Below are 27,314 nucleotides of genomic sequence, written 5' to 3'. Positions count from 1 at the left end.
GCGATCCGGATCTGTCTCCCCCAATTAAATATTATTAATTTGTATGGCATAATGAGATCTATTTATGGAAAATATTTTAGATGAATCCGCCATTTCTATTCTGAGCAAGGAAAAGTGGAAAAAGTCCATGAAAATATACGAATATCGTGTTCATATTTCTGAAAATACTATCTGAAATATTATGAGCGACATTTTTGTAGAATATTTGCAGGTCCAAAAAAATTGGTATTGTGGTATTTAATTTAGGGCTCAAAGAAATATGGACGAAAAAGTCTCACTAAAGACTGGAGTAGGATGCGTTTTACTAAAATATTGCAGCAACAAATAATCATGCCATTACTAAAATCTTGACCTTTGGGGAATCCGTCCTGATTTCGTCATATTCTCGCCAAACGATTTCATCCGTATAATATATTTTTCACATGTTGTACAGTGTATTTCACCTCTAGAAGTTATTCTGCAGAAGGTCCTCTTTTCAGGTATTCCGACCTCTTGAAGGTAATCCGTCTATAGCCCGATTATATTCCGTTTTAAGAAAACATCCAGAAATCATTCGGTCATAAAAAGAGCTCCTTATGTCAAGGAAAGAAAGGATACCTCTAAAGGTCCTTATATCTACAGAAGACCTCTTAAAAAGTGTCACATTTATAGATTAGACCTCTTAATGGTTCTTAGACTATAGCATATCTTCTTTCTGTGGAAGATATCTTGGAATTCTTCTGTTTACAATGACTACCTCCAAAATATGTTCTGTCTACTTTCTTTAGAAAACTGGTGTCTACTTGAAATATCTTCGGTTAATATCAAACCTCAAAAGTTTTCAGTCTTTAGAAGTTTTATAGAAGGTCCTCTGCATATTCGAATGTAACTTTAGAAGGTACTTCGCCAACAGAATATCTCTGCATATAGAAGGGGTTCATTCTGTAGTATAATAATAGGTATTTTTTATATAAGGTCTGCCTTTAGAGGATCTAAAGGGGGCCATTTTGAAGACGTTGATATTTCTCCTACGATGTTTTAATATTCACAACTTGGAACATCCTTCCCTAATTTCGTATAGCCATTACCTATATATAACGCGTCAGTTCTATTTCTAGTATTTTGATTATTCAAACCACATTTTTCATCATAGGGTACCTTCCGGATTATATAGTTTCCAGAAAGAAGAAATGTTTATATTGCCTATATAACGGTCCCGTCCAACGGTGGTATTTGGAAGCTTACCTAGCATTATTTTCGAATCGAAGTGGCTGTATTTTCAATATAGGGCCAGTTTACTCACTTTTCAAATTAAGTCAGGGGATACAGAAACCTACACTTAAATCGGAGGCGATCATTATATATGGAGAATGTATGACGAGAACAATTTGTTATTTCAGGTTCCCAGAGGTCAAAAAACAATTTCTTTTGCATATAATTTCAATCTAAGTCCATATTTTTATGACGGAGAATACACATTTAAGGTTCTTGTCAGTTTTTAGGTTTATCAGAGATTGACATATCTCTTCACCGCGAGTTTTTTTATTATAGATTATGTAGCTAAAGCACCCATGTACATGGTCTTCTAAAAATGTCCTAAGCGCACTATACGATTGGCGTGAATAAAATTGGGTAGTTTGGGTTCTCAGTGGCTTAAAACCTCCTAGCAGAAATTTTTCAATGTAGGTCCATTTTTGTCAAAATTCCCATTTAAGGGTACCGCTAGATATTATGTTGCACTGATTTTTTATTTTTATTTTTTTCTCTCTTTTGGCTCCTCGTAGTGGTAGAAAAATTTCGGAGTGGTAGAAATATTTTACCTGCCTGGAGTTTGTATACGTATGAGTAATGGATGTATCCTGCAATATAAAATATAAATCATACGCCTTGAGGGATGATAATGTATTATTATTTGTAATCAAAGATTAAAAGGTAAACGTAGGTAGGTCTATTAGGTCCTCCGAAAATGTATAGGTTAATTTTTATTTCAAAATTTATATATATATATATTTGTACCTCAAAACCACAGACGTTTTGATTAGCTTCTATGTTTCTTGTAACTACGTATGGATACATTTATGTGTCTCTGAGATCTATGTTTGTTGTCGCTATTGTTTTCCGTTTTTTTCTATTGCATTGTCGTAATGGTTGGATCGCACACACACACAAACATCTTAATATTTTACCGTTTTTTGTGCAAAGTTCGTTTGCGTTTTTGATTCTGTCGTCTGCAATTTATTCATTGAATTTAATTTTGTGATTTATATATTTTTTTCTTCTTCGTTGTCTTCATCTCTATTTCATTTTCTTCGGCATCGACAATGCCTTCTCGACCACAGACAGACAGCCAGCCAGCATCGTAGCATTTTCGTCATATTTACATTTTGATGATTGTAAATTAACTTTGACGACATTACTCGGAGGGTTTTTTCACTTTTTTTTCAATAAATTTATTAGAGTAACAGACAAATGGTAGATTGGACCTTTTAGAGGGGGTAGGTGATGAGGTATGGGAGGGGTGCTTAGTTTTAGTATTGTGTTTTATATGCTAAAACAGCACAAAAGAGCAAATATATTTAGACTAAGTTGATTTGTTAACCCCAAACGGCAATTGTCGTATTTAAACGATTCCAGACAAATGAAGATGGAATGGTATTTAAATTTTCTTGATTTTATCTTTTATTGTCTAAGATTTGTATGGAAGCTTGGTTCCATATTTGATTAGGCAAATTGGGAGATTAATTTCATGAATTTTTCAAAATTGCATTCACTTTTGAAAACGTCATTAATATATTAATTCCGATGCTTAAAATTATTTGCGAATAAAGGTTCTTTCAAATGAATTCTTTTAATAGTAAATAATTAAATAGTAAGGAACCACTTCCAAAGGCTCATAAAATACCAACAATACATTAAAGAACCTCGAGAGGCCTTCGATTGACTTGAGAAGCCTTTGCAGTCCTCACAATTACTTCCATGTAATTCAGATCTTAGAAATTGTATTTAGGTTCTAGGGTGGGATCGAACAAGTCCAAATGTCTCGTATATCTTCTTGATGATCTTCTATATTACTAAATTATATATCCTCACTTGTCTTCCATCGTCATATAACCTTATATACATATTCTATTAGCAGAGACCGCATATCAGTCTTCTACTGAAAGAAGGACTCTAAGGTTTCACTGAAAACCGGAAGTCCTAATTATATTCACTTCGTATTGAAAATGCAGCTAATACCTTCAATGTACCCAAAACCCTATCGGTATACTAATATTGGGACTATTTCAAAACTTTGTTTTTAAGAATGCGTCTAGGATTTTAAATAAGCTTCAAATAGGTCGGAACCCTTTTATTTTGTATATGTCAAAGCGTGGACCAACATTGAAAATTGTCTAGAATATAGGGTATTTTATCCTCCGAGAAATCGAAATTGCCAAATTACAAACACTTCGGTTCATAAATGCGATATGGACCTGCAAAATACCTACAACCTGGTCGGTAGACATTTATTGAGGCGAAGTGAAAACGTCGACCATCATCATGAAAATTGGCAATAAGAAGGCTTGTTATCCTCTTAGAACCCGAAATTCGGAACATGGGTTCCAATTGACCTATTGAATTACTTCCAGGTATATAAGGCCTGCTAGAAGTCTTCTGACCTAAATTCTATTATCGAATACACATCGGCATTCTAATGAAAGCCTAACACAGGTCTTCTAAAGACAGAAGACAAACTACAGGATTTCTATTTGAAGAAAATCCTATTACAGGACTTCTTGAGAATACCTGATAATACTCGGCTTAAAAACTCCCGGATCGCCTAAATTGTCCCAATACATAATTTCACTTCATTCGTACTCGGTTTCAGTCGTGCACAGAAATTCCATTCAGATATTCTATAAAGTCTCGCTTCAGTTTGCATGACTCGCTCCAGCTCCTTTATAAAGACTCCCTTCAGGTCGTCTACAAATACTCCATTAAACTCGATTTCAAGACTCACCTCCATCATCATGAAAATTGGCTATAAGAAGGGTTGTTATCCTCTTAAAAGAATTGAATTGCCAAATAACGGAAACGTGGGAAACAATATGGGTATATAAGACCTGCAAAGAGTCTTCCGACATAAATTCTATTATCGAATACACACGGGGTCAAAACAGAAGGTATTTCATCTTCTGAGAACCCGAAAAACAAAAATAAAAACCACTTTAGTTCGAAAATGCATCTAGGAACCACAATATACCTAATTCCCTTTGATACACTTATATTGGGACTATATCAAAACATGGATCCCCATATAAAATTCCGTAAAGAGTTTGTTATCTTCTGAGAACCCAAACTAAAAAAATACAAATATGTAGAAACCCTAAAGCAAACGCATAATAAAATCTTCCGACTACAAATTACCTATCGGAAACCTCTTACCTTCCCCATAATAACCACAATTTAACTCAAATCTCCAAAATGTCTGATATTAAACCCTTGACCTTTCTTTATGATTTTTTTCCTACCAATTTCCTATTCATTTCCCCAAAGAAACAATAACAACAACACTTTGAAACAAACACCTTTCAACTTTGAAGTTCGTGCGCTGAGGTTGCATGAAAGCAAAATTTTACGTCGATTATACCAAGCAAGCCAGGCAACAACAAGACATCCATCCAGCCAACAACAACCAAAACATAACCACCTGTTTGACCTAAGGTGGCTGAGGTAGGCACAAGCCCCTGGCATTGGCGAAATTGTAAAGACAGAAGCAACAACAACAAAAACAACAGCGGTAAAACCTGTTCGAACAATAATGTGATTACAAAAGCCAAACAGAGGAATTGCACCCAGCTTTCTAACGTTCGGTGTGGTATTAACCAAGTTTATTAGAGGCCTTTTAAGCATTCGGTGGTGATTGCGTTGTCTATTCATGACTTTATCTGTTTGAAGTGAGCCTGGAGTGGAGTACCTCAAAGAGGTTGTTTTTCTTTTTTAAAGTCTCTTTGGTGTCTCTGCTGCAAGTGTTTGTTGTCTTTGTTTTTGTTGTTATTTTTTTTTTTATTTTTGCAGTTGATAATAAATATTTTTTTTATTCGCACGAGTTGTGATTTAAGTTTTCTGCACACTAATGTGTTTTTGTTGCATGTTGCTTTGGTTGTTGTTTTTGTCGTGAGCCGCAGCTATAGAAAGTGAAAGAAAGAAAAAAAAACGAGAGGTGGCTTTGTTTTTTTTTTCTTCGTTTATCACGAGTCTGTCGTGTGCGCTTCAATGGAATGGGGAATACAATCAATTTGTCGGGATGAATGTGTCTTTTAGGGGAACAGTTGTTAGCTACTGGATTCTACTATATATAGAAAACTTCATATAAAATATAAGAGGTTGTCTATAATATAAAAAATCGTTTATATGCTTTCTATAGACACATTACCTTCCAGAATTGATTTATAACCCAAAGACTTTCGCAGATTTTTTTATAGAAAAAGACACTTACAATGGTATTTTACAGATAGATGACCAACTACTAGATTTCTAGAGAAGAAATTTATTTTTTTTTCATGCATCATACATCCGTCTACGACCTTTAAACTTAAGAGGGTGGAAAACATACCAACACTTGAACCTATATTGAATATTTTTTGCCTAGAAGTTGATTTTTTTCCAATCAAGGCCTTTGAAAGGTGGCCTATAACCAAAATACTTTTCACCTGACTATTTTTTAGGCAGAAACCCCAACACAAGTCTTCTACAGACATAAGACAACCTACCGGAATTCTAGAGAAGAAAATAATTATTTACGACTTCCATAGCTAAAAGAAAATTCTGAGACTTCTAAAGCCAAAAATCCCTTTACAGATCTTCCATGCAGAGACTTCGGTATAGGACCTTTAAACCTACGGATATGGAGCCCATACCAACACTTGAAATTATTTTCTGCACACACGTTGTTCTTTTCACATTAACACAAGTCTTCAGAAGACAATCTACCAGATTTTAAGAGAAGATAATTCTTTCTTCGGACCTCTAGAGCCAAACACTATTCAAATTTCTTCCTAGGCCCTTCAAATCTAAAGGGGAGGAATCTGCACGGAATACTTTCTGCACCGAAGTGGGTTTTTACGCACAATGGTCTTTTAAAATGGGTCTATGACCAGAAAATCTTTCACAGACCTACAGGATTTCTGGAGAAGAAAGAAAGTCCTTTCTCAGGAATTCTAGAGTTAGAAAATCTTTTACAGATCTTCCCTACAATGAAATCGGTTTGGGACATTCAAACCTAAAGGGGTGGAGTCAACATTGAATATTTTCTGCACCGAAGTTGTTTTTCATCAAGACCTTCTAGGATAACCTATAACGAGAATACTTTTCACAGGATTTTATTCTGGGAAGAGACCCTAACACAGTCAGAAGAAAACCTACCAGATTTCTAGAAAAGAATATTCTTTCTTGGATATCCTCCATCTCGGTTTAAAGACCCGCTTCAGCTAATCTACAAATACTCCTTCCAGATCTCCTAAAAAATCGCCCCTGCTCGTCTACAAAGACTTTCACCATCTCTATAATGGTCGTCTATAAAGAGTCCCATCAGCTCGTCTACAAAGACTCTCTTCCGGTCCATTATAAAGACTCCCTCCATCGATAAAGACTCCGTCCAGCTCGTCTATAAATACTCCCATCAAGCCCCCTATAAATAATCCCTTCATCTCGTCTATAAAGACTCCCTTCATCTCGTCTATAAAGACTTCCTTCATCTCGTCTATAAAGACTCCCTTCAGCTCGTCTATAAAGACTCCTTTCAGCAGGACTATGATGGCTCCCTCCAGCTCGTCTATTAAGACTCCCACCAGCTCGTCTAAAAAAACGCTCTTCAGCTCTTCTATGAAGATACTTACAGCTCGTCCCTTCAACTTGTCTACACAGACTCCATCTGCTCTAAAAAGACTACCCCCAGCTCGTCTATATAGACTTCCTGAATCTCGTTTATAAAGGCTCCCTGCATCTCCTCTAAAAAGACTCAGCTCGTGTATATAGACTCCTTATAAAGACTTCCTGGATATCGCCTATAAAAACTTCCTGCAGCTCGTCTAAAAGGTATCCCTTAAGCCCCCATGAGCACTTCTACAAAAATTCCCTCCAGTTCGTTTACAAAGACTTATATCTGCTGATCAACAGATGATCTCTTAAGCTCATTTCTAAGGCTCATAAACTTCGTTCCACTCTTTTATAGCCTTATTAGAAGAGCACATACGATTCACTCTTACCGAACATGCTTCAATTTTCAAAAAAATCAGCAGCATTAACCATGGTGGGCATCACTACTAGGTAAATGACGTTGATGATGCTCGAATAAAATAATATTAAAAAAAGACAATAATGAAATAAAAATGAAAACAAAAAGGAAAAGGAAAATCCGACGACATCAACAACGAATAAAAATGCAGCATAGACCCCTCTTTTTTAATTTTTCGGTTATATTCGCTAAATAATATATGCAACGTCGATACAACATCAACACTTTCTTACTTAACAGACGGCGCAATGTTTATGTTTATATTATTTTCTTCGTTGTTGTTGTTGCCGCTATATGCCTGTATAATCTATGCTAAAATATAAAAAATAAAAACAACAACAACTGCACACTTTGACTGACAGTTCATTGACTTTTGAATGATGCTGCTCATCATTCGAACCAAAAAAAAACAGTGGTCGGAACTAAAGAGGGAAATCAGAGGCACACATACACACTACACTTGGATATACGAATAAATCTGACAGCGGATCTATTGAAATTGAAACGTATGCAGCTGATGGTTGATGGCCTACTGTTAATATGATTACATATAATCAAATGTATGTATGTACATGTGTGGTATCTTGTAGCCAATGTTGTAATGAAAAACAATTGATGATGTAAAATATGTTTCTCTTAATCTTTTTTTGATGGGGGGTTTTCCCCCAAATCTTTTTATTAGTATTATTCCCTATGGGAGGTTGGGGGTATGGAATTTCCTTTTGTATTGTCTTGTATAAAATTTGGCAACAAAAAAATTTGTCTTTTGTACAAAAACATGTTTAAACGAGGATACATAGGAGTTCAATTATTTGTTCGAAACATTTGTTTCGTCGATTGTTAGGAAGTTCGATGTTTATAAGTCAGGTCAACAATGTTGCACTTTTTGTAGGGTTGAAATTAGGTATGACTTTAAGAAAATCATTTTTTTTTTTTTTTTGATAATTCGATAATTGGAAATTTTTATTTCTATGTGAACAAATCAGTAGTGTTTTCATATGTATTTAATAGATACGGGGACCTTATAGAAGGCCTTAAGGAAATTTTCTATAAAATAAAAAATTCTTTACATGTTCAAGGGGACAAATAAATGTTACAGATTAACCAACATATTCCGAAAGGTTACATTTCTTTGACGAAGATCTTTTATAAAACTCCTTTTTTTATGAAATCGCCAATATGCTATTTTGAATATATCATCTCACTTCGATTATAGATGCGGCTCTCCACAAATCTTGTAAAAGGAATACGAGCTAATGAACAGGGGCCCTTACAGATGAGATACTCTTTAGCTCGCCTCCCTTAGCATTCAGCTCGTTTATAAAGCAACCTTGAGCTTCAGTTCGCATTTAAAAACTTTCTGGACCTCAGATCGTCATCCTAGGTCCTCTGTAAAGACTACTTTCAGTTCGTCTATAAAGACTACCTTCAGCTCGACTAAAAAGTCTCCCCAAAGACTCCCTTCAGCTCGACTATAAAGACTCCCTTCAGCTCGACTATAAAGACTCCCTTCAGCTCGTCTATAAAGACTCACTTCGGCTCGTCTATAAAGACTCCCTTAAGCTCGTCTATAAAGACTCCCTTAAGCTCGTCTATAAAGACTCCCTTAAGCTCGTCTATAAAGACTCCCTTCAGCTCGTCTATAAAGACTACCTTCAGCTCGTCTATAAAGACTACCTTCAGCTCGTCTATAAAGACTCCCTTCAGCTCGTCTATACAGACTCCCTTCAGCTCGTCTATAAAGTCTACCTTCAGCTCGTCTATAAAGACTCCCTTCAGCTCGTCTATAAAGACTCCCTTCAGCTCGTCTATAAAGACTCCCTTCAGCTCGTCTATAAAGACTACCTTCAGCTCGTCTATAAAGACTACCTTCAGCTCGTCTATAAAGACTACCTTCAGCTCGTCTATAAAGACTCCCTTCAGCTCGTCTATAAAGACTCCCTTCAGCTCGTCTATACAGACTCCCTTCAGCTCGTCTATACAGACTCCCTTCAGCTCGTCTACAAAAAACTCCCTTCAGCTCGTCTATAAAGACTCCCTTCAGCTCGTCTATAAAGACTGCCTTCAGCTCGTCTATAAAGACTCCCTTCAGCTCGTCTATAAAGACTACCTTCAGCTCGTCTATAAAGACTACCTTCAGCTCGTATATAAGGACTCCCTTCAGTTCAGCTCGTATGTAAAGACTCCCTTCAGCTCGTATATGAAGACTCCCTTCAGCTCGTCTATGAAGACTCCCTTCAACTCGTCTAAAAAGACTCCCTTCAACTCGTCTAAAAAGACTCCCTTCAACTCGTCTAAAAAGACTCCCTTCAACTCGTCTAAAAAGACTCCCTTCAACTCGTCTAAAAAGACTCCCTTCAGCTCGTCTATAAAGACTCCCCTCAGCTCGTCTATAAAGACTCCCTTCAGCTCGTCTATAATGACTCACCTAAGATCCTCTATAAAGACTACATCCAGTCAGTCTTAAAATACTTACAACCACTCGATTGTAATGATCCTCTCTATGTCATTTAAAAAGACTTCCTCAAGGTCCGACTGTAACGACTTTCTTGGAAAGACATCTTCAAGGCCCATCGGCAAAGCCTCCCTTGCCCTGCAGATCGCAAAATAATAAATACCATAACTATTAGCTTATTGAAATTAACATCTGCCGTATGTGTGGTATCATTAACCACAATGGTTAATAAAAATGGGGCACATAATATACATATGTATGTCTGTGTGTATATGCCACAGACTCCCTCCTTGTCTATAAAAATATTTTTTTTTCATTTTAATTTAACTACATACAAATTTGTTGTTTTTCGTTATGAAATATTATCAAATTACTCAGCAATGAGATAATAAACGATATCAGTAGACAAACATTGCCAAACAGCATCATGATTATGCAGGCGATAATGTATAACATCGTTATCGTCAGCAACAGCCACACATTAACATATCCATCAACAACAGGGAATTTGTGTGTGTGTGTTTGTGTTTTTGTAGTCCCCAAAATTGTTAATGGTGCCATTACACATCATCATCACCACTCACAATAACAACAAGAATGGCAACAGTAACAACAACCACATGTGATTAGTACAACAAAAATTATTGTAATGCGTTTTGAGCTTTTAATGGAAGGGAGATGCAAAAGAATGGGTATAAGTGAGAGTGTGTGCGTGTGTGTGTGTGCTGTGCGAGTTTGTGGGGGGATAGTGAGAATCCATTAATCCCAAAACAAATGAATGTTTGTCCGTCTGTCTGTCCGTTAGTGTTTGGCACATTCTCATGCAGATGATATACAAATTGCAGTCAAAACAAATCATCACTCATTGCACGCAGACAGACACACACACGTATACATATTCGATAAAAGGGTTTTGATGGAGAACATGTGAGCAGAGAATTTTAACACATAGCCCAAACGAAGACACTTCGTATCTTCCCTTCTCACCACCGAGTGTTATAATTACGAGCAATTTGTGTGTGTGTATGGATGTACGATTGATTGGTTGTATGGCTATTTGTTAGAATAAATGGTTGGATCATATGATCATCGTTTTGCATCATCTCCAAACCAAGAACAACAACAGTAATAACACACATTTAAGAACAACATAATACTGTCATAATTAAATACAAAATTCTAAAGAGTTGCGCTAATTGAAAACAAAATATGGCACCCAAACGAACACATTTTCCAATTGCATGTGAAAATAATAAGATAATTTAAAACTCCACACATGTTCGTTATGAAATATGATATGTTCCGAACTCCATTTGGGGAACAGAGAATTTCCCATCAACTCATCAAATAATAATTACAAACAGATAACAAGGGAAATATTCTTCGGATATTACAGGCTCGGATTTTATAAAGACCCATAAGTAATTGAATTGAAAAGAGACCTAACGATTCCAATAAAAATTAATTTACTTACATCGCAAATAAATAAAATTAGACATGATGTCACTGTGTTATTCCCGAGTATGCCAGGTGAAATATTAATTGTAATTTTTTTTATAATTTTAGCCTAATAGCGTTCGTTGTTGTTTTTTATACAGCTAAGGTAATTATTTAAACTCATCACGTTCCAACTGACCCTAAGGGGCAATTTTTAAAACAATTTTTTTATAAAATAAAACTAAAATATTTGAGACTTTTTTCAATGGCATTTTTAAGCAACAAAAGGGGAAGAGGTTTGAAAGCTGAAGCAGAAAGTATTTATAAAAGAACTGAAGGGACACTTTCTTGACGAAAGGGCAGGAGTTTTTATAGAGTTGAAGGGAATTCGTATAAACGAGCTCGAGGTGATCGTTAAAGACGAACTGTGGAGAGTCTTATAGAAGATATGGAGGGTGTCTTTATATACGATTTAGATGGGTTATTTAAAGATGAGTTGAAAAAAGACGAGCGGAAGGGAGTTGGATAGAGTATTTATGGACGAACTGAGGGAAATATTTACAGAAGAGCTGAAGGTAGTATATATAGACGAGCTAAAGCAAGTTTTTTGTAGACGAGCTGGATGGAGACTTTATAGACAACATAATTCCCCTTTATATACGAGTTGAAAGGGGGAGACTTTATGAAGGAGCTGAAGGTGTGTCTTTACAGACGATATTAAGGTAGAATGTCTTAATAGAGGAAATGAAGGAGTTATCTACACATGAACTGAGTCTTTATAGACGACCTGAATACAGTCTTTACAGTCGAGCTGAAGGGACGATCTGGAAGGAATCTTTATAGAAGAGCTAAAGGAAGACATTATAGACGAGATTAAGACGTCTGTTTAGACGTCCCGAAGTGGACCTTTACATGCTGGATGAAGTATTTGTAAACATGCTGGAGGGTGTCTTTGTAGACGAGCTGATGGGCAGCAAACTAGTGCCCTCTTTATTGAAGGGGTAATTTATAGACGAGCTGAATGCACACTTTACAGACGAGATGAAGGCAGGGAGTATTTATAGAAGATCTGAAAGAGTCTGTTTAGACATCCTAAATTGAGATTTCATGGACGATATGAAGGGACTCTTTGTAGACGTCTGTTTAGACATCCTAAATTGAGATTTCATGGACGAGATGAAGGGACTCTTTGTAGACGAGATGAAGAAGTTTGTTTAGACGAGCTGGAGGAAGTCATTATAGACGTACTGGAGGGAGTCTTTGTAGACGAGCAGAAGGAGTTCTTTATAAACGAGCTGAAGGAATATTTACAGACGAGATGAAGGCAGGGAGTATTTAAAGAGCTTAAGGAGTCTGTTTGGAAGTCCTGAAGGGAGACTTTATAGACGAGCGGAAGGGAGTCTTTACACGTCGTGGAGGGAGTTTGTAAAAACGACCTGGAGGAAGTCTTTAAAGACGAGTTGGATGAAACCCGACCCGGAGGACTTGAAGAATGGTATTTTCTAGACGAGCTGAAAACCAAGGCCGCTAGTTTTACATAGGAACAGGGATTCGGGAAGTCTATATAGACGACCTGAAATTCAGGGTGTTCATATAGACAAGCTGAAGTGTAGGGAGTCATTATGGACAACTTGAAGCTAATAGTAATTTTATAGAAGAGCTGAAGTTCGTGGGTTCTTTATAGTCGAGCGGAAGATTGGTAAGGTTTTAGAGAACTGAAATTCAGGCAGTCTTTATAGCCGAACTAAAGCCATTATGGTGTTTATAGAAGACCTGCATCTCAGGGTGTACATGGAGTCTTTATAAATGTAGTCAGGTAGCTTTTATATACAAACTGAAGGTCAGGGATTATAGATATTTTGAGGTTCAAGAAGTCACTATAAACCTCTTTCTTGATTAATTAAAAACAGGGATTTCTCATAATAAGCTGAAGGTCTGGAAGACTTTGTGGGCGAACCATAAGGGAGGCATTTAGAGGCAAAAGTAATAGACTCCATGGAACTGAAATCCATTCTAATGGAAATTTAAGTTGAAGTTCAATGGATAAGCTAAGGCATAAACTCCGGATAAACTGATGGATCATGGGCATTTTTTCATTTAAAGGGCATTTTTTCAAAACAGTTGATAATTGTAAAACCCAACTTCCTATTTTTTATAATTATTATCCAATAATCAAGAACATTTTTTTCATAACACTATTTGAACAAAATCCAAAAAAAATTGTATCAAATTTCAAAAAAAATAGTGTTAAATACCTATGTACATAAATGTTATATCGCAACGACCTAGCCCAACCCATGCTAATGAACAGTGAACGCAGAAAAAAACTAGCCAATAATTCGCTTTAAATTTATAACAATTATCACAACATACAATAATACAATTACAACAACCAACAATTAAGCGCATAATCACAATTTATTTAATTTTTTTCTTCTTTTATCACAAACCCCGAGCTGATTTCACTTTCAATTTCAGTTGGATTTAAATTTGAAAAAGAAAAAAACAAAGTTTCTGCATAAATTTATCTGAAGAAATCTTTAATTTACTTTGGCAAAATGGTAATTACTTCATTACTGCAACTGATTTTGTTTTGTTGCTTTTGCGAGATAACAAAGGAAAAAAATTGCAGCAACAACATTCCGATCATATAGTATGTACGTATATTTAGTTGTTGTTGTTGTTGGGGACAAGCCAGTCATCAGTCAAACAGTAGTTGGTTGGTTGGTTGGTTGGTAATTGAATTAATAACTTTGAACTCTGCGGATCATTTGAATTTTTCAGTTCACAATTGTAAATTGAAAGGGGGATTGGTGATGACGTTGATGTGTGGAGGAGAGAGAGAGAGCGCGAGGGGAACATATTTGAAACAAAAACCTAGGTCAGTTGAGGGCACATAAGTGATTGATTTAGTGGTTTCATGGCATAAAATGACAGTTAGCAGTATGGGGTTTTCTTTGAGTTTTCGTTGGACCCTTGAATTTTACCTACTTAATAGGGGTTTGGAGGTCCAGGAATACTTATCAATACATGTATCTTCTATGAATTATAAACTCGGAACATTAATATCCACGATTCCATAGTATATTGCAACGAGAATAAAACGAAATCCAAAAATACAAACACTCAGGTTGAAAAAATGAGACTAGGATCTGGAACATACCGAAAATAACCCATGACCTTTTGTATGAAGGCTTATATTGAAAATATGCTGTGAAGAAGTTGTTTATCCGCAAAGATTCCGCAAATTCACAAATACAACCGATTCGAAATGGTCACATGATTTGAAAATTGCACCATTGACCATAATGGCTGAACCATTATATTGGGTGGCGAAAATATACCCAAAGATCTCCCGATATTTATATTTTTGGTATGGAGATTTGACACCCACTTAGAGCCCAAAATATTAAATTACAACCAATTCCGTGAAAAATTCGCTGTTGGAAAAATAAATAAAATTTACTGTGAAAAAAATTTCATTTCTGCGTACGTCTCTGGTCGGGATTAATACTTCGTATGACACCTTCCTAGGTCCACCGTATTCCTATTTTTGTATCTTGTCTAATTAATTGTTTTAAAATAAACCCTAATGAAAGTTATCCCAAAGGTTGAGTGTTCCTAACGTGTTTCTTTTTTTGGTTCCGAAAATCACAAATGGTACCACGAGATTTACGTATGCTATACAGGTTCATAATGGGTAATTTCTGATGGAAACTAAAAGACCTCTTAACAGGTTCGATCCCATGGACCCAGGAGTTACAGACGGTTCAAGCGGATAATATAAGTCTTCCAAATGGGTTAATTCCGACGGACCTACGAATTACAAACACGAATAAGGTATTCTAAGTGGGTTATATCCAAAGAGCACAAGACTTTCAGACATTACGATGCTTCCAATCCGACGATTCAAAGATTTACCGATACATCAAGGAGTTCTAAGCGGATAAAATACTCCATGAACCCACGAGTTACCGACACTTCAAGGTGTTCTAAGCGGATTGAAAAGGCCTACCAGTTTGGGGTACTACAAAGACTTCCGAACGACTTAATACCGATGGATCCAGAAGTTACGGAAACTTAAAGTGGTACTAAGCTGGTTAAATATAGCGGGCCCAATAGTTCGGGACACTACAAGGCTTCCAAAAGGGTTAATACCAAAGCTTAGAATTTCAATGGGTTCTAAGCGGGTTAGATCGGACGGATCCAAGATTTTTCGACACTACAATGGTTTTCATACTTCAAGGAGTTTTAGGCGGGTTCTATCTAAAAAAATTTTATCTTAATTTCAACCGACATACGATTGGATAGATGGACACGGCAGGAAGGTGTGCTAACTGTACATCTGGAGGAAGACATGGACACTAGTAGTAGCAGTAATGCTGGATGCATAACTAGACAAAATGGTAATCGTAGTACTGCGCCAAAGGCTGTACTGAATTCTGGCGGATACTGCTAGATTATAAATGCAGCAAATGGACCATGAAACTGGGACTTCAATTTGTGTGCGGATGCAAGGTTTTAAATTCCCCCGCATGGCATTACTGCGACCTGGATCCAGAAAAGTTGTTATCCTCTGAGATAATAAAGTACATGCATGTTGGAAAATTCGGTTGGGAATGACCCGAAAACATTTTCAACATAGGTCAATGTCCTTTGTTGAAAATGTTCACTATAGATTTCTATCAACATTCAAGAATACGGAAAACATAATTGCAACTTCTTCGGTGGGCAAAATCACGGTTCTCTTTTTAAGAAAATCCTCCGGCTTGTGAGAAATGTCTATTTGTTTTCAGTACGATTTTTTCTGTAGAAAAAAATAATCTGTACTCTGAGAATAACTATATCTATAAAAAATTTTCCCAGGACCATAAGGATACTCTTTTTCAATAGAAAAATATTTTTCTTAAAAAAAATTCCTCAGTTTTTTTCGCACAATTTTTTTAGAAAACACTTCCTTAGTACCTATAGGATACTTTTTTTTCAACAGAAAAAAAATTTTCTATAGAAAAAATTCCTCTGTTTTCTATAAAAAAATACTCCGGTTCCGTAATATGGTGGTGACATCCATACGAAGTCCCATATAAGTAATTTTCCATAGCGGACAGACTTTTATGTATCAATCACCTTGATTCACAATACATGTGTGCAGATCCTGGCATGCTGTGTTAATTTCTAAACATTATTGTGTCATTGTCAAATGTAAAAAAAAAATATTGAAATATACATTTTTTTCAAAACTGGCATGTGCTTCCTGAAAAGATTCGCCTGTTGGCAGAAAATACGACGCTATCAAAAACGAATGCAAATAAACAGCGATTTTGTTAAGGAACTCAATGATGTTATTGGAAATGGAGGTCATCCAAGGTCTCCAGGGCATATGTAAAATCCATATCACATAACCTCAATAGCTTCTCTCTTAATCGGAACATTAATACTAATAAAATTCCTTTCTTCTTTTTCTCCCCCTTTCAGACGCTATGAAGAAGATCCGGAAAATGCCTGGAATTGCGGTTCATGGTTTGAATATCTCCTCATTGTGATTCTGTCCACCATTTTGCTGGTGGGCGTTTTGGTGCTCACACTCTTCTGGGTTATATTCTATCGTGGTGGTTTTGCCTGGTCGGAAAATCCTGAATTGCAATTTAATTTACATCCCGTATTGATGGTGGCCGGTTTCATAACATTCTCTGGATTTTGTAAGTCAAATTTGGATAATTTTATTTTTTTGTAATAAAATCTGTATTGCAATTCTTTTTGCTGCTTCTTCGTCTTTGTCTTCTTTTGCTTCTTGCAGCAATTCTTTTGTATCGCCTGTGCCGCTGCCTGAAACACATCTACGTGAAACTGGTTCACATGCTCTTTCATGCCTGTGCCATTCCATGTATCGCTTTGGGATTCTTGTCCGTATTCGATTCGCACAATCTATCCGAGCCGCCGAAACCGAACTTCTATAGCCTGCACACATGGTTGGGTTTCGTGACAATGGGCATGTTCGCCATGCAATTTGTTGTTGGTTTCTTCAGGTAATAATGATGATCGACATTGTCATCATTTCGATTTCAAATAAATTAGCCGTGGCGGATTTCATATTTAATCTTGTTTTTCTTTTTTCATGTTGTTGTTGCCGATTACAGCTTTTTGATATTATTATGCTGTGAGAACCGCACTTACAATTGCCGTGCCACCATGGTGCCAATCCATGCCAGTTTCGGTTTGGCCAATTTTATGATGGCCATTGCGACATGTGTCACCGGTCTCGTAGAGAAGGAACGTCAAATGATTGGCGCCGAGAATGGTGAAACAGCATTAAGGTAAGTTACCTTAGAGCCTATAAGGATTTGTATACATAAACAAATCCTTTTCAAATCTTTATATAACCGCAACATCGTTTCTATAAGCGTTTATCGGAATTTATCGAAATAAAATAAAAAATTGTTTCATATCTGAAAGATATTCTAATTGATTTGCCAAAAAACAACAATTTTCATATCGATAATTTTCGATAAATGTTATCTGAAAGCTGTTATCGAAATTTATCGAAATATTTTTTAACTTTAAAAATTAAAAAAAAAATCGGTGGGATCATTTAACTTTTGACTTGCCAGAAAATACGAAATTTCACATATCGATAATATTCGATAAATGTCAACCGATAGAAAAAATAATTTATCGAAATAAATATTTTAGACGAATCCTTTCCATATCAGAAAGGTTAATTATTCCATGATTAGGAAAAACATAATTTATCTTATCGATACTTTTCGATAAATGTCATCTGAAAGCTGTTATCGGAAATTATCGAAATATTTTTAACTTTAAAAACTAAAAAAAAATCGGTGGGATTATTTATCTTTTGACTTGCCAGAAAATACAAAATTTCACATATCGATAATATTCGATAAATGTCAACCCATTGGAATAACTAATTTATCGAAATAAATATTTTAGACGAATCATTCCCACATCAGAAGGGTTAATTATTCCATGATTAGCAAAAACATAATTTAACTTATCGATACTTTTCGATAAATGACATGCAAGGGCTATTATCGGAATTTATCGAAATATTTTTTACTGTAGAAAATCGGAGAGATTTTTTATTCTTTGACTTGCCAACAAATCGAAATTTCACATGTCGATAATTTTCGATATTTCCATATAGAAGTGATTGATTACTTTTTGGGTTTTATTAAAAACACGAAATTTTACTAATCGGAATTTATCGAAATAAAAATATTATTTATTCTTATGATATTTTCCAATAATTTTATTATTAGAATGAACAATTATATTTCGATTAGAAAACAAAAAACAAATTTTCACTTATCGATAATTTTCGATAAATGCCCTATTTTCAAATATATTGAGTATTTTTTGGACAAATAACATACATAAATTATATATATACATATATATATATATATATTAATTATGGATAATTTTCGATAAATACTATAATTATAATGCAATGAATATTTTAATTTTTATAATTTTTATAATAGCCCTATTTTGTTGTATGTTTTATTAATTTCCATTTCTTTTCTCATTTCTCTTTCAGCACCCGCAGTTCCGAAATCGAACATTATATTATGAACTCATTGGGTATTGTCTTGGTGGCGATAGGCATTATTGTATCGGTTGCCGTTAGACGTTCAAATGCTCCAGCCACTGCCAAAGTCTATGTTACCGAACGGATTTAAGTTCGTTGAAATAACAGCCAGATCAACAGCCGAAATAATGAAAGAAAAGACATGAAGAACTACCCCACCACCCTGCAATGAAACTATTCCTTCCTGCCCGGCCCCCAAGAATTTTTATTCCCCCCAAAATTAATAAAAAAAACAACAACTGAAACGAAATAAACTTATAAAAAAACATCCCAAAATGTCAATGTCATAACTTTTTATCTACAACAAAAAACAAACAACAACAAAAAATATATGTTTTTCTTTTTAATGTTTTTATTATTATAACTATTATTAGATATATATAAATATCTTATTTTTTTTTGTATGTATTTAACCTTATTGTAGTAGCAAGTCCTTAAATTAAAACAAAACAAAAATAATCAAAAAACCAAAAATCAAATTATACAAATCGATATACATATTAATTTAATAAAATTAAATAATAAAAAACAAAAACAATTATACCATTCCTCTTATATCATATCTTTCAACTAGCTATCGATAATCGGAGTATAAATTATTGCCAAAAAAAATAATTCCAAATACACATCATCATTATATAGAGAAAATATACACACACATTCGAACCTTTTGCCGTTTCATAAATGTTAAAAAATGCTCCAAATAGTTTTCGATAAATTTCGATAACAAGGAAATTATGAAGAACTAGGAATAATTTTCGACTTTATTATAAATCAAATAGTTGCTGAGTTGTGTTTCTACTAATTACCTTTGATATATCTCTTCAAAACAGAGCAAAATTACATATATTCCTATTCGATAAACTTCGATAAATCAAAAATTATGAAAAATATTACAAAATCTGTTCAGGTTTTAAAAATTAACTTAACTAGCAATATTTATTTAATGTTTTCTTATGTGTTAAAAAACGTGGTAAAATATTTAGATTTTTTCACAAAATTTAATTTTTATCGATTGTTATCGAAATAAAAATATATTATTTGAGATATTTTTTTCTAATATCAACACATTTTTGGTATCAAGAAAATTTACAATTGTTAATCTTCTTCAAAGATTCACATTGACGTATTTTTGATTTCGATAACTTTCGGTATCGATTGTTATCGAAATAAAAAATATTATTTGTGATACTTTTTTGATTATCTCAACATGTGTTAAAAAACGTGGTAAAATATTTAGATTTTTTCACAAAATTTATTTTTTATCGATTGTTATCGAAATAAAAATATATTATTTGAGATATTTTTTTCAAATATCAACACATTTTTGGTATCAAGAAAATTTACAATTGTTAATCTTCTTCAAAGATTCACATTGACGTATTTTTGATTTCGATAACTTTCGATATCGATTGTTATCGAAATAAAAAATATTATTTGTGATAAATTTTTGATATCTCAACACATTTTTTTGGTATCAAGAATTTTTTCAATCATAAATCGTCTTCAAACATTCAAAGTAACGTATTTTTAATTTCGATAACTTTCGATAAACATGAAAACATAGAAAACTACGAATTATTTCAGTTCCGATTATACACATTTATATCTAAATTAAAATTAGCATAAAAAGTGTGCTCGTAGCAATATTAGTAACATAATATAAATTACCATAAATACCATATTTTTTTTTAATTTCGATAATTTTCGATAAGTGGCTATGGTTTAGAATTCTTAACTATTGAGATAAAGTTACACGTGACATTCTTAATAATTGTAACAAAGAATGATGAATAACACATGAACAATATAAAATTATGAGACTTATCGAAAGTTATCGTCTTTTCTTAAGTGTAAGCAAACGAGATCCTGAGAAAATATTTAAAACAAATCTATTTATATGATTTGTTTTTTCTCTCAGAGCTACATATTTTATTTTGTAATTGTTACAAAAAAACACAAATCGATAAATATATGTTTAGTCTTATTTTAATCGATAAATTTCTATGAAGCTACTATTGAGAAATAGTGTTTAAACAATTTCAAACGATTTTTTGAATATTGAAATTTGTGTCTTCATAATTACTGTAAAAATTTTAAGTAAATCCTTGTCCATTATTAATTATAATAAATTTATCGAAAGTTATCGGAAGGCATAATACAACGTTATGCGATTTCGGAGACAATTTAATAGAATTTTATTGTCATAATGTCGTGAAAATAGTTAATTGCGTGTAAAAATAATCGAATTTTTCTCATATTCTGAAAATGATATTTTTTATCGAAACTTATCAAAATCACTTCTTTACATTTTTTAACATTTATGTAATGCCAGTTTTTTTCGAAAAAAAAATCATATTAAATAATATCATCATCATCGTAATAATCATCAACCTTATTAAAATTCTCTCCCCAAACTCTAGAACTAAAAATAAAAACAAAAAATGTATGTAGCGCAGTATACGTAAATGTAACATCTAAATGTATCGATAAATATGTATAACAAATCGTTTTTTTTTTTCAATAATTATCTAAAAATGTCTAGGTAATCGACATTTTCATTTTACTTTTCCCAAAATAAAAACGGATGTGGTCGATAATTTTCGATAAATTGCAAAATAGTAAATATTTGAATTAACTAAGACATTCTTTACCATATGGATGACTGCCCATTTTATGTTAAATTTCAAGAAAAAATATACACTGTTTTCCTGAATATTGAAATTATCGATATTTATCGAAATATCGTTAAATCGTACATGATACTTGGTCCGTTCCCGTACTGCAAGAATCTACTACATTTTACTACGATAACGAATTTTCCTTTATGATATCGAGAAAATAATAAAATCGAGTAGATTTTTGTAGTACGTGAACAGACCCACTGTAGAATTTTTTTTTCAAATTTTTAGAAAATTAGTTTAAATCTTATTTCGATAAATTCCAATAAATATAAAAAAATTATATATTAATAATAGTGAGTAGTCCTTGACTTCCAAAAGTGTCCACTAAAACCCGTTTAACCGGACAATCAGACACTAATTTAAGATTTATTAATAAGATTGCCCAGAAAACAGCTGATTTTCTGAAGTTTAATGTCATATGATTGGAAGTTATTTACCATATCACAATGTGAACATAATTCTTAATAATATATTTTGACAGAAAACTTGAGAATCAGCTGATCTACCTGGATGATTTTATTAATAGGCCTTACACTAAGGGAAACACTTTGTGCCTTTCCATACGGTTAATTCCAAAGAGAATATATTGTGGTCTGTGTCCGTACTGAAATCTACTAATTTTAAATATTTTTTCGATATCATAAAGGAAAATTTGTTGTCATTGTAAAAATTCTTGAGGTACGGGAACAGACGAATAGATAGCATGGTAGAGTTCAAAACAACTATTCTGCAAAAGGAACGATCGGTACTAGGTTCAATTTTTCCTTGTTCACTTTCTTTTGATCTAATCGGTTATTTAGTTATTTCTTCCTGTTCTCATGACCGAACTTACTGACTTGTAGTAATTCACTGACTTCAACTAAATGAATTACCTAGTTTTTTTGTCGAACGAACCGAAAAAGCTGTAACGCAGATTGTACAACCCTACAGCATGATGCTCCTATTCGAAATTTTATATAGGCCATGATTTCAACACAGGCAATGCAATTTATCGGAAATTATCTCATAAACTCATGAAACGACATACACACTATAACTTTTGAATTGACAGTTTGGACCAAATTTACATTTGTTTAATTGTATACCTGTTTATGTCCGTCAGGCATTCACGAAAATATTCATGGTTTTTTGGGAAGTCAGTAATCGATAAAAAATCAGCTGAAAGCTCAAACTGAGAGTGTGTATTCGCCTTACATTTGCTGTATTAAGTAATAACCTTATGGCGCGTTTAGACTATAGCTTTTTATCGTGACAACGTGGATTAAATCAAGATATGAATTTCTAAATCGAGTTGAAGTTTTCTCGATTTACCATACACAAATTAATCAACTCAATATTTCGATTTGCTAGAAATCCTATGCTAAATCGATATAATTTCAAATACAACCCTATTTCACTTCTTCTAAAATTACCAACATGGCAACACTTTACGGTTCAAAATAGTCGACTAAAGGCGCGTTCAGATTATACCTTCTAAGACGAACTCAATTTCTAAAGCGTGTTGTAAATCATAGCAGTTTAGAGTCGTATTAAAATGATATAAAATCAAACAGCTGATATTTGTTTACGTATACATACACATTTCCAATTCTACACCTAACTGGCCACTATTTTCACAATTCTAATAGGAATTCCTTCGCATCAGATAAAATATGCATATAAAGATGTGTGGTTATAAAATAGTTTTATAATTCATAAAATTTTTAAGATGTTCTCGAAACCCTATGCTAAATTGAGATAATTTCGAATACAACACTGTTTTTATAACAAAAAAATATCACTTTTCCTACAAAGAACAAAAATTCCAACGCTTCAAAATATGTTAATACACAAAATAGTTGCCTAAAGGGGCGTTTAGTCCATATCTTCTAAATCGATGGAATTTTTAAATCCTAGCTGTATAGACTAGTATAAAAATTATATAAGGCCAATCAGCTGATATTTGTTTACGTATACATACACATTTCTAACTCAAAGCAGAAGCAAACATGTCCACAATTCTAATAGGAATTCCTTCACGTCATGTGAAAAATGCAAATATTTTTTCAAAGGCATTAATTTTTTGTTAGAAAAATATTTTAAATTTCAACGGATATTGATTTTTAAAGTAAAAGAGTGGCACACATAAAGCGTTGGCAATTTGGTACTTTTAAGGAAAAGTGTTGCATTTTTTTTTTTGGTACAAGAACAATGTAGTATTTGAAATGTATTCGATTAAGACTAGGATTTTGATCAAATTGAACGAGTGGATTTAATTTTGTATGAGGTGAAATAAATTTAAATTCAGAACGATTTAGCAATTAAATCGAGATAATACACATTATCACAATAAAATATATAGTCTTAACGGACCTTAACCCTAATTCAATCTTTTACAAAAAAGTCTACCAATCAAAAGTCCACTTCAAGCAATAAATGTAGCTAATATATGTGAATGATTTTGTTAAATGTTTTATTATTTTATGAAATATTTATTTCATTATATACGACAACCAACCAAACAACAACACCAATATACAAACATATCTAAACAAAAAAATATATTTGCTAAAAATATTTAATAAGAATATCAAATCAAATAAAAAAAACAAAATCAAACGAATGAAATCAAAATAATTCCAATTTCATACATATAATAATTATATGCAATTATTAATAAATAATAAATAGTTATTTATTAAAAAAAACGAAAACAACAACAACTAAACATATTATTTTTATTGTGTTCATTAATAAATTAAAAATTTACATATTGGATTTATCTCGTGTGTGTTTTATTATTCACTAATGGTACATTTATATTTTGCAGGATTTAGTAAATCCAAGGCCTATAAAACGGCAGGTATATTAGAATTTTTAACCGGATTAAACGGAACTTTTATAAGAATTTATTTGACACATAAAGAATTGACAATTTAAACACACACTGGTTGTCTGTTCCCGTACTGCTGGAATCTACTATTTTTGCTACGATAACAAATTTTCCTTTATGATGTCGAAGAAAATAGGTAAAATCTAGTACCTTGGGTTAATGAAATCCGGTACAATTTAAATTGTCAATACCATTGAATATTGTGTGTCATCTAGATTTGATGTTCTACCTGATGAAGATCTGGTCTTACAAAAGAAACAAGTTCTGTTCTCTTATAGTAAGGAATGATTGTATTCTTCTGGTCTTGCAATGGAAACCTTTCTGATATTCTGTAGAAAGACCTTCTAGTCTTATATAGGAAGGATCTTGTTGTAATCTATATGATTAACTTCTGGCCTTCTATATGAAGACATTTTGGTACTTTTTTTTTTGAGACCTTCTGGTCTTCTATCAGAAGACTTTCTGGTCTTCTATAAATCCTACAGTCTTCTATAAGAAGACATTGTATGTCTCGTATTCTATAGGAAGGCATTGTCTTCTATAAGAATACCTTTTGGTCTGAAAATACCTTTCAATCTTCTAAAAGAACGTCTAGTCTTGTGGCGTTTTTTAGGAAGTCATTCAGATCTATATAATATTGGATAAATATTGAATTAATAAATAAAAATTTTTCTACATCTTGTGTGGAAGTTACCTGAAGCAGTGAATGGAAACATTAATATAAATTTACATAAGTACATAATTTCAGAACTGGCTGGAACCAATCGGTTCACCCAAATCCAAATTGTACCAAATTTAGTGCCATTTAGTAAATATCAGTCAGAATTTTCAAACAGTTCTACATACCCCATTCTTACACTCCAACAGTAATTTGTTATCCCAAATTTCAGCATTCGGTTCACCCAGATCAGAATTCTATCAAATTTAGTACATATAAGTACGATTTTCCTAAACTATCTACATACCCCAATTCTACAGCCATAGGTGATACGGTGAAAATGCGGCTCATAGAAATATTGGTTTTAGATCCCATGTTTCTTTAGACCAAATCCGTTTCAGAAAATTTGGAGTCGATTTACACATGTCCCTCCGTTGTCTGCCTGTCTGGCTGGCTGGCTGGTGCGCACGATAACTCTCGAAGGGAATAATCAATTTGATCCAAACATTGCATATCTTAACATTTCTTCCAAACTTTATTTAAATTCGAAGATGGAGAATATATGTCCACTCCTTCTGGTACCTCCCCCACAAAAATGGATATCATTTTAAAAAAATACCTTTCCATTGAGTGGTGATATAATGGGGTTATCTCAGGGGTTTTGGGTATACAATAAAAAACTAGGTTTTGGACCCCGATTTTTTTAACACCTTAAAAGTCTAACATGGGTCCATTATAGTCCCTCACCAATCAATTCAAATGATAGACCACAATTTACCCTTTCCAAAATAGTGCGGAATGTGGCTGCATTGGCTGTGGATCAAAATATATGGGACTTAGAACCCAACGAAAACAAGGAAATTCTGTCCGTAGGAAAAAAAAGACCTAAATCCCCAGCTGAAGGCCGGCCACCCAAAAAACTATTCTGTTTAACAGGATATTCATTGGCGCAACCGGTATTGGTATCTGTCCGTAGGAGAAAATCTTAAATCCCCGAAAATTAAATGCTCGAAGTCCGGCTGTGGACTCGAATTTTAGAAAGTTTTTCAAAAAATCGGGACGCAAATCCTAGTTTTTTGACTGCATCTCCAAAACGGTTTGAGATAACCCCTACATGAAGTTCCTCAATGGAAAGATATTTTTATATGCTTTAAAATTATATCCTTTTATATTAATCGGATCCGGATTAATCCCATAATTAGTAATTTATTTATTTGGCATATATTCATATAGAAATATCCCATAATTAGGATAAAAACACTTACCTTTGGGAAAAAATCAGAAAAATCTGATCGTTTTTATTAACTAGAGTTGTTCCCACTCAACCTATATAACTTTTTTTACTAACTAACTAAAATGTTATTTTCGCAAAATAGATTTCTGGCCCACCCTGTGATCATTCAGAATATATATATATATATATATTTTTTTTTTGCAAACTATATTAATTTTGGAGACAATATCCACATAGTATCTGCAGTCTCTATTTTGTCCCATTACTCTATTGAATCACAACCATACAAGTGATTAATATAAGAACAATAACAACAACCCTCAAAATAAAATTCTTACCTTGAAGAAAAGCTGTGATGTCCCATTGCCTTACTCTCCTAAGCTCACGAGAGCAATGGAGATCAAACGACGACGGCAGCGGCGGCGACTGCGACGTCAACGATTGTTCAGGCGACTGACCGAGGTTGACACGAAAAACGTAAACAAACGAAAGCACGAAGTGGCCACAAGCCTCAGCAAAGCAAACAAATGGTAGATAAAAACAACAACAACACAGGCCAATATTATTTCACACATGATTTTTATTTATTAGCAAATAATTATATTTTTTCAATGATTTTATTTGACAAATGCAATTAAAAGAAACAACACTTTTCACTTCACTTTGCAATAACTTTGATTTACAAGAAGGAGGCGGTGGAGGAATTGATAATGGCATGGGGGCGGGGCAAAAGAACACAAACACACAAAGGAAAAAAGCGAACACAACACATACATGTAGAAATGGGCAATTTGCAAATTGAAAAACTACCTACAAAACTAAAAATGCATTAAAATTAACACTTTTAATAACAATATCGGATCCACAGAATTGAATTTAAACTAATTATAAAATTTTACAGATTATGGCTCATTAAATTACAACCGAAATTAAAGAAAACACGACTCGCGAAACTCCCGACAAAACACACGCACCCGGCTTCAATGAAAACACCAAACAACTGAAGAGAGAATACTTGTAGAGTTGCCATTATCAATATAATTAAGTTAAAAAACGTACCGACGCTCCCCAACATATCGTATATGGCGTCTATCCTATTGAATCAGT

At 33.6% G+C, this 27,314-nt stretch overlaps 1 protein-coding gene across 3 annotated transcripts in view; it reads left to right on the top strand.

Moving 5' to 3' along the window:
- The window catches only part of LOC133333429 (uncharacterized), a 42,573-nt gene extending 23,713 nt beyond the window's left edge, over positions 1-18,860 (top strand). For all 3 annotated transcript variants that reach the window (XM_061541745.1, XM_061541747.1, XM_061541748.1), the window contains exons 2-5: positions 16,623-16,846; positions 16,945-17,173; positions 17,285-17,461; positions 18,709-18,860. In XM_061541745.1, coding sequence (XP_061397729.1) covers positions 16,623-16,846; positions 16,945-17,173; positions 17,285-17,461; positions 18,709-18,850 — 772 coding nt within the window. In that variant the 3' untranslated portion in view covers positions 18,851-18,860. The remainder of the gene's footprint in view (positions 1-16,622; positions 16,847-16,944; positions 17,174-17,284; positions 17,462-18,708) is intronic.
- Positions 18,861-27,314: the final 8,454 nt, after the last annotated feature.

This window comes from Musca vetustissima, unplaced genomic scaffold (genome assembly GCF_032173495.1).
Source record: "Musca vetustissima isolate MV318-11 ecotype Yass unplaced genomic scaffold, APGP_CSIRO_Mvet_v1 utg21814, whole genome shotgun sequence".
Classification (NCBI taxonomy): Eukaryota; Metazoa; Arthropoda; class Insecta; order Diptera; family Muscidae; genus Musca; species Musca vetustissima.
The sequence above is the reverse complement of the archived record's forward strand: the minus strand, read 5'-3'. Positions and strand labels throughout refer to the sequence as shown.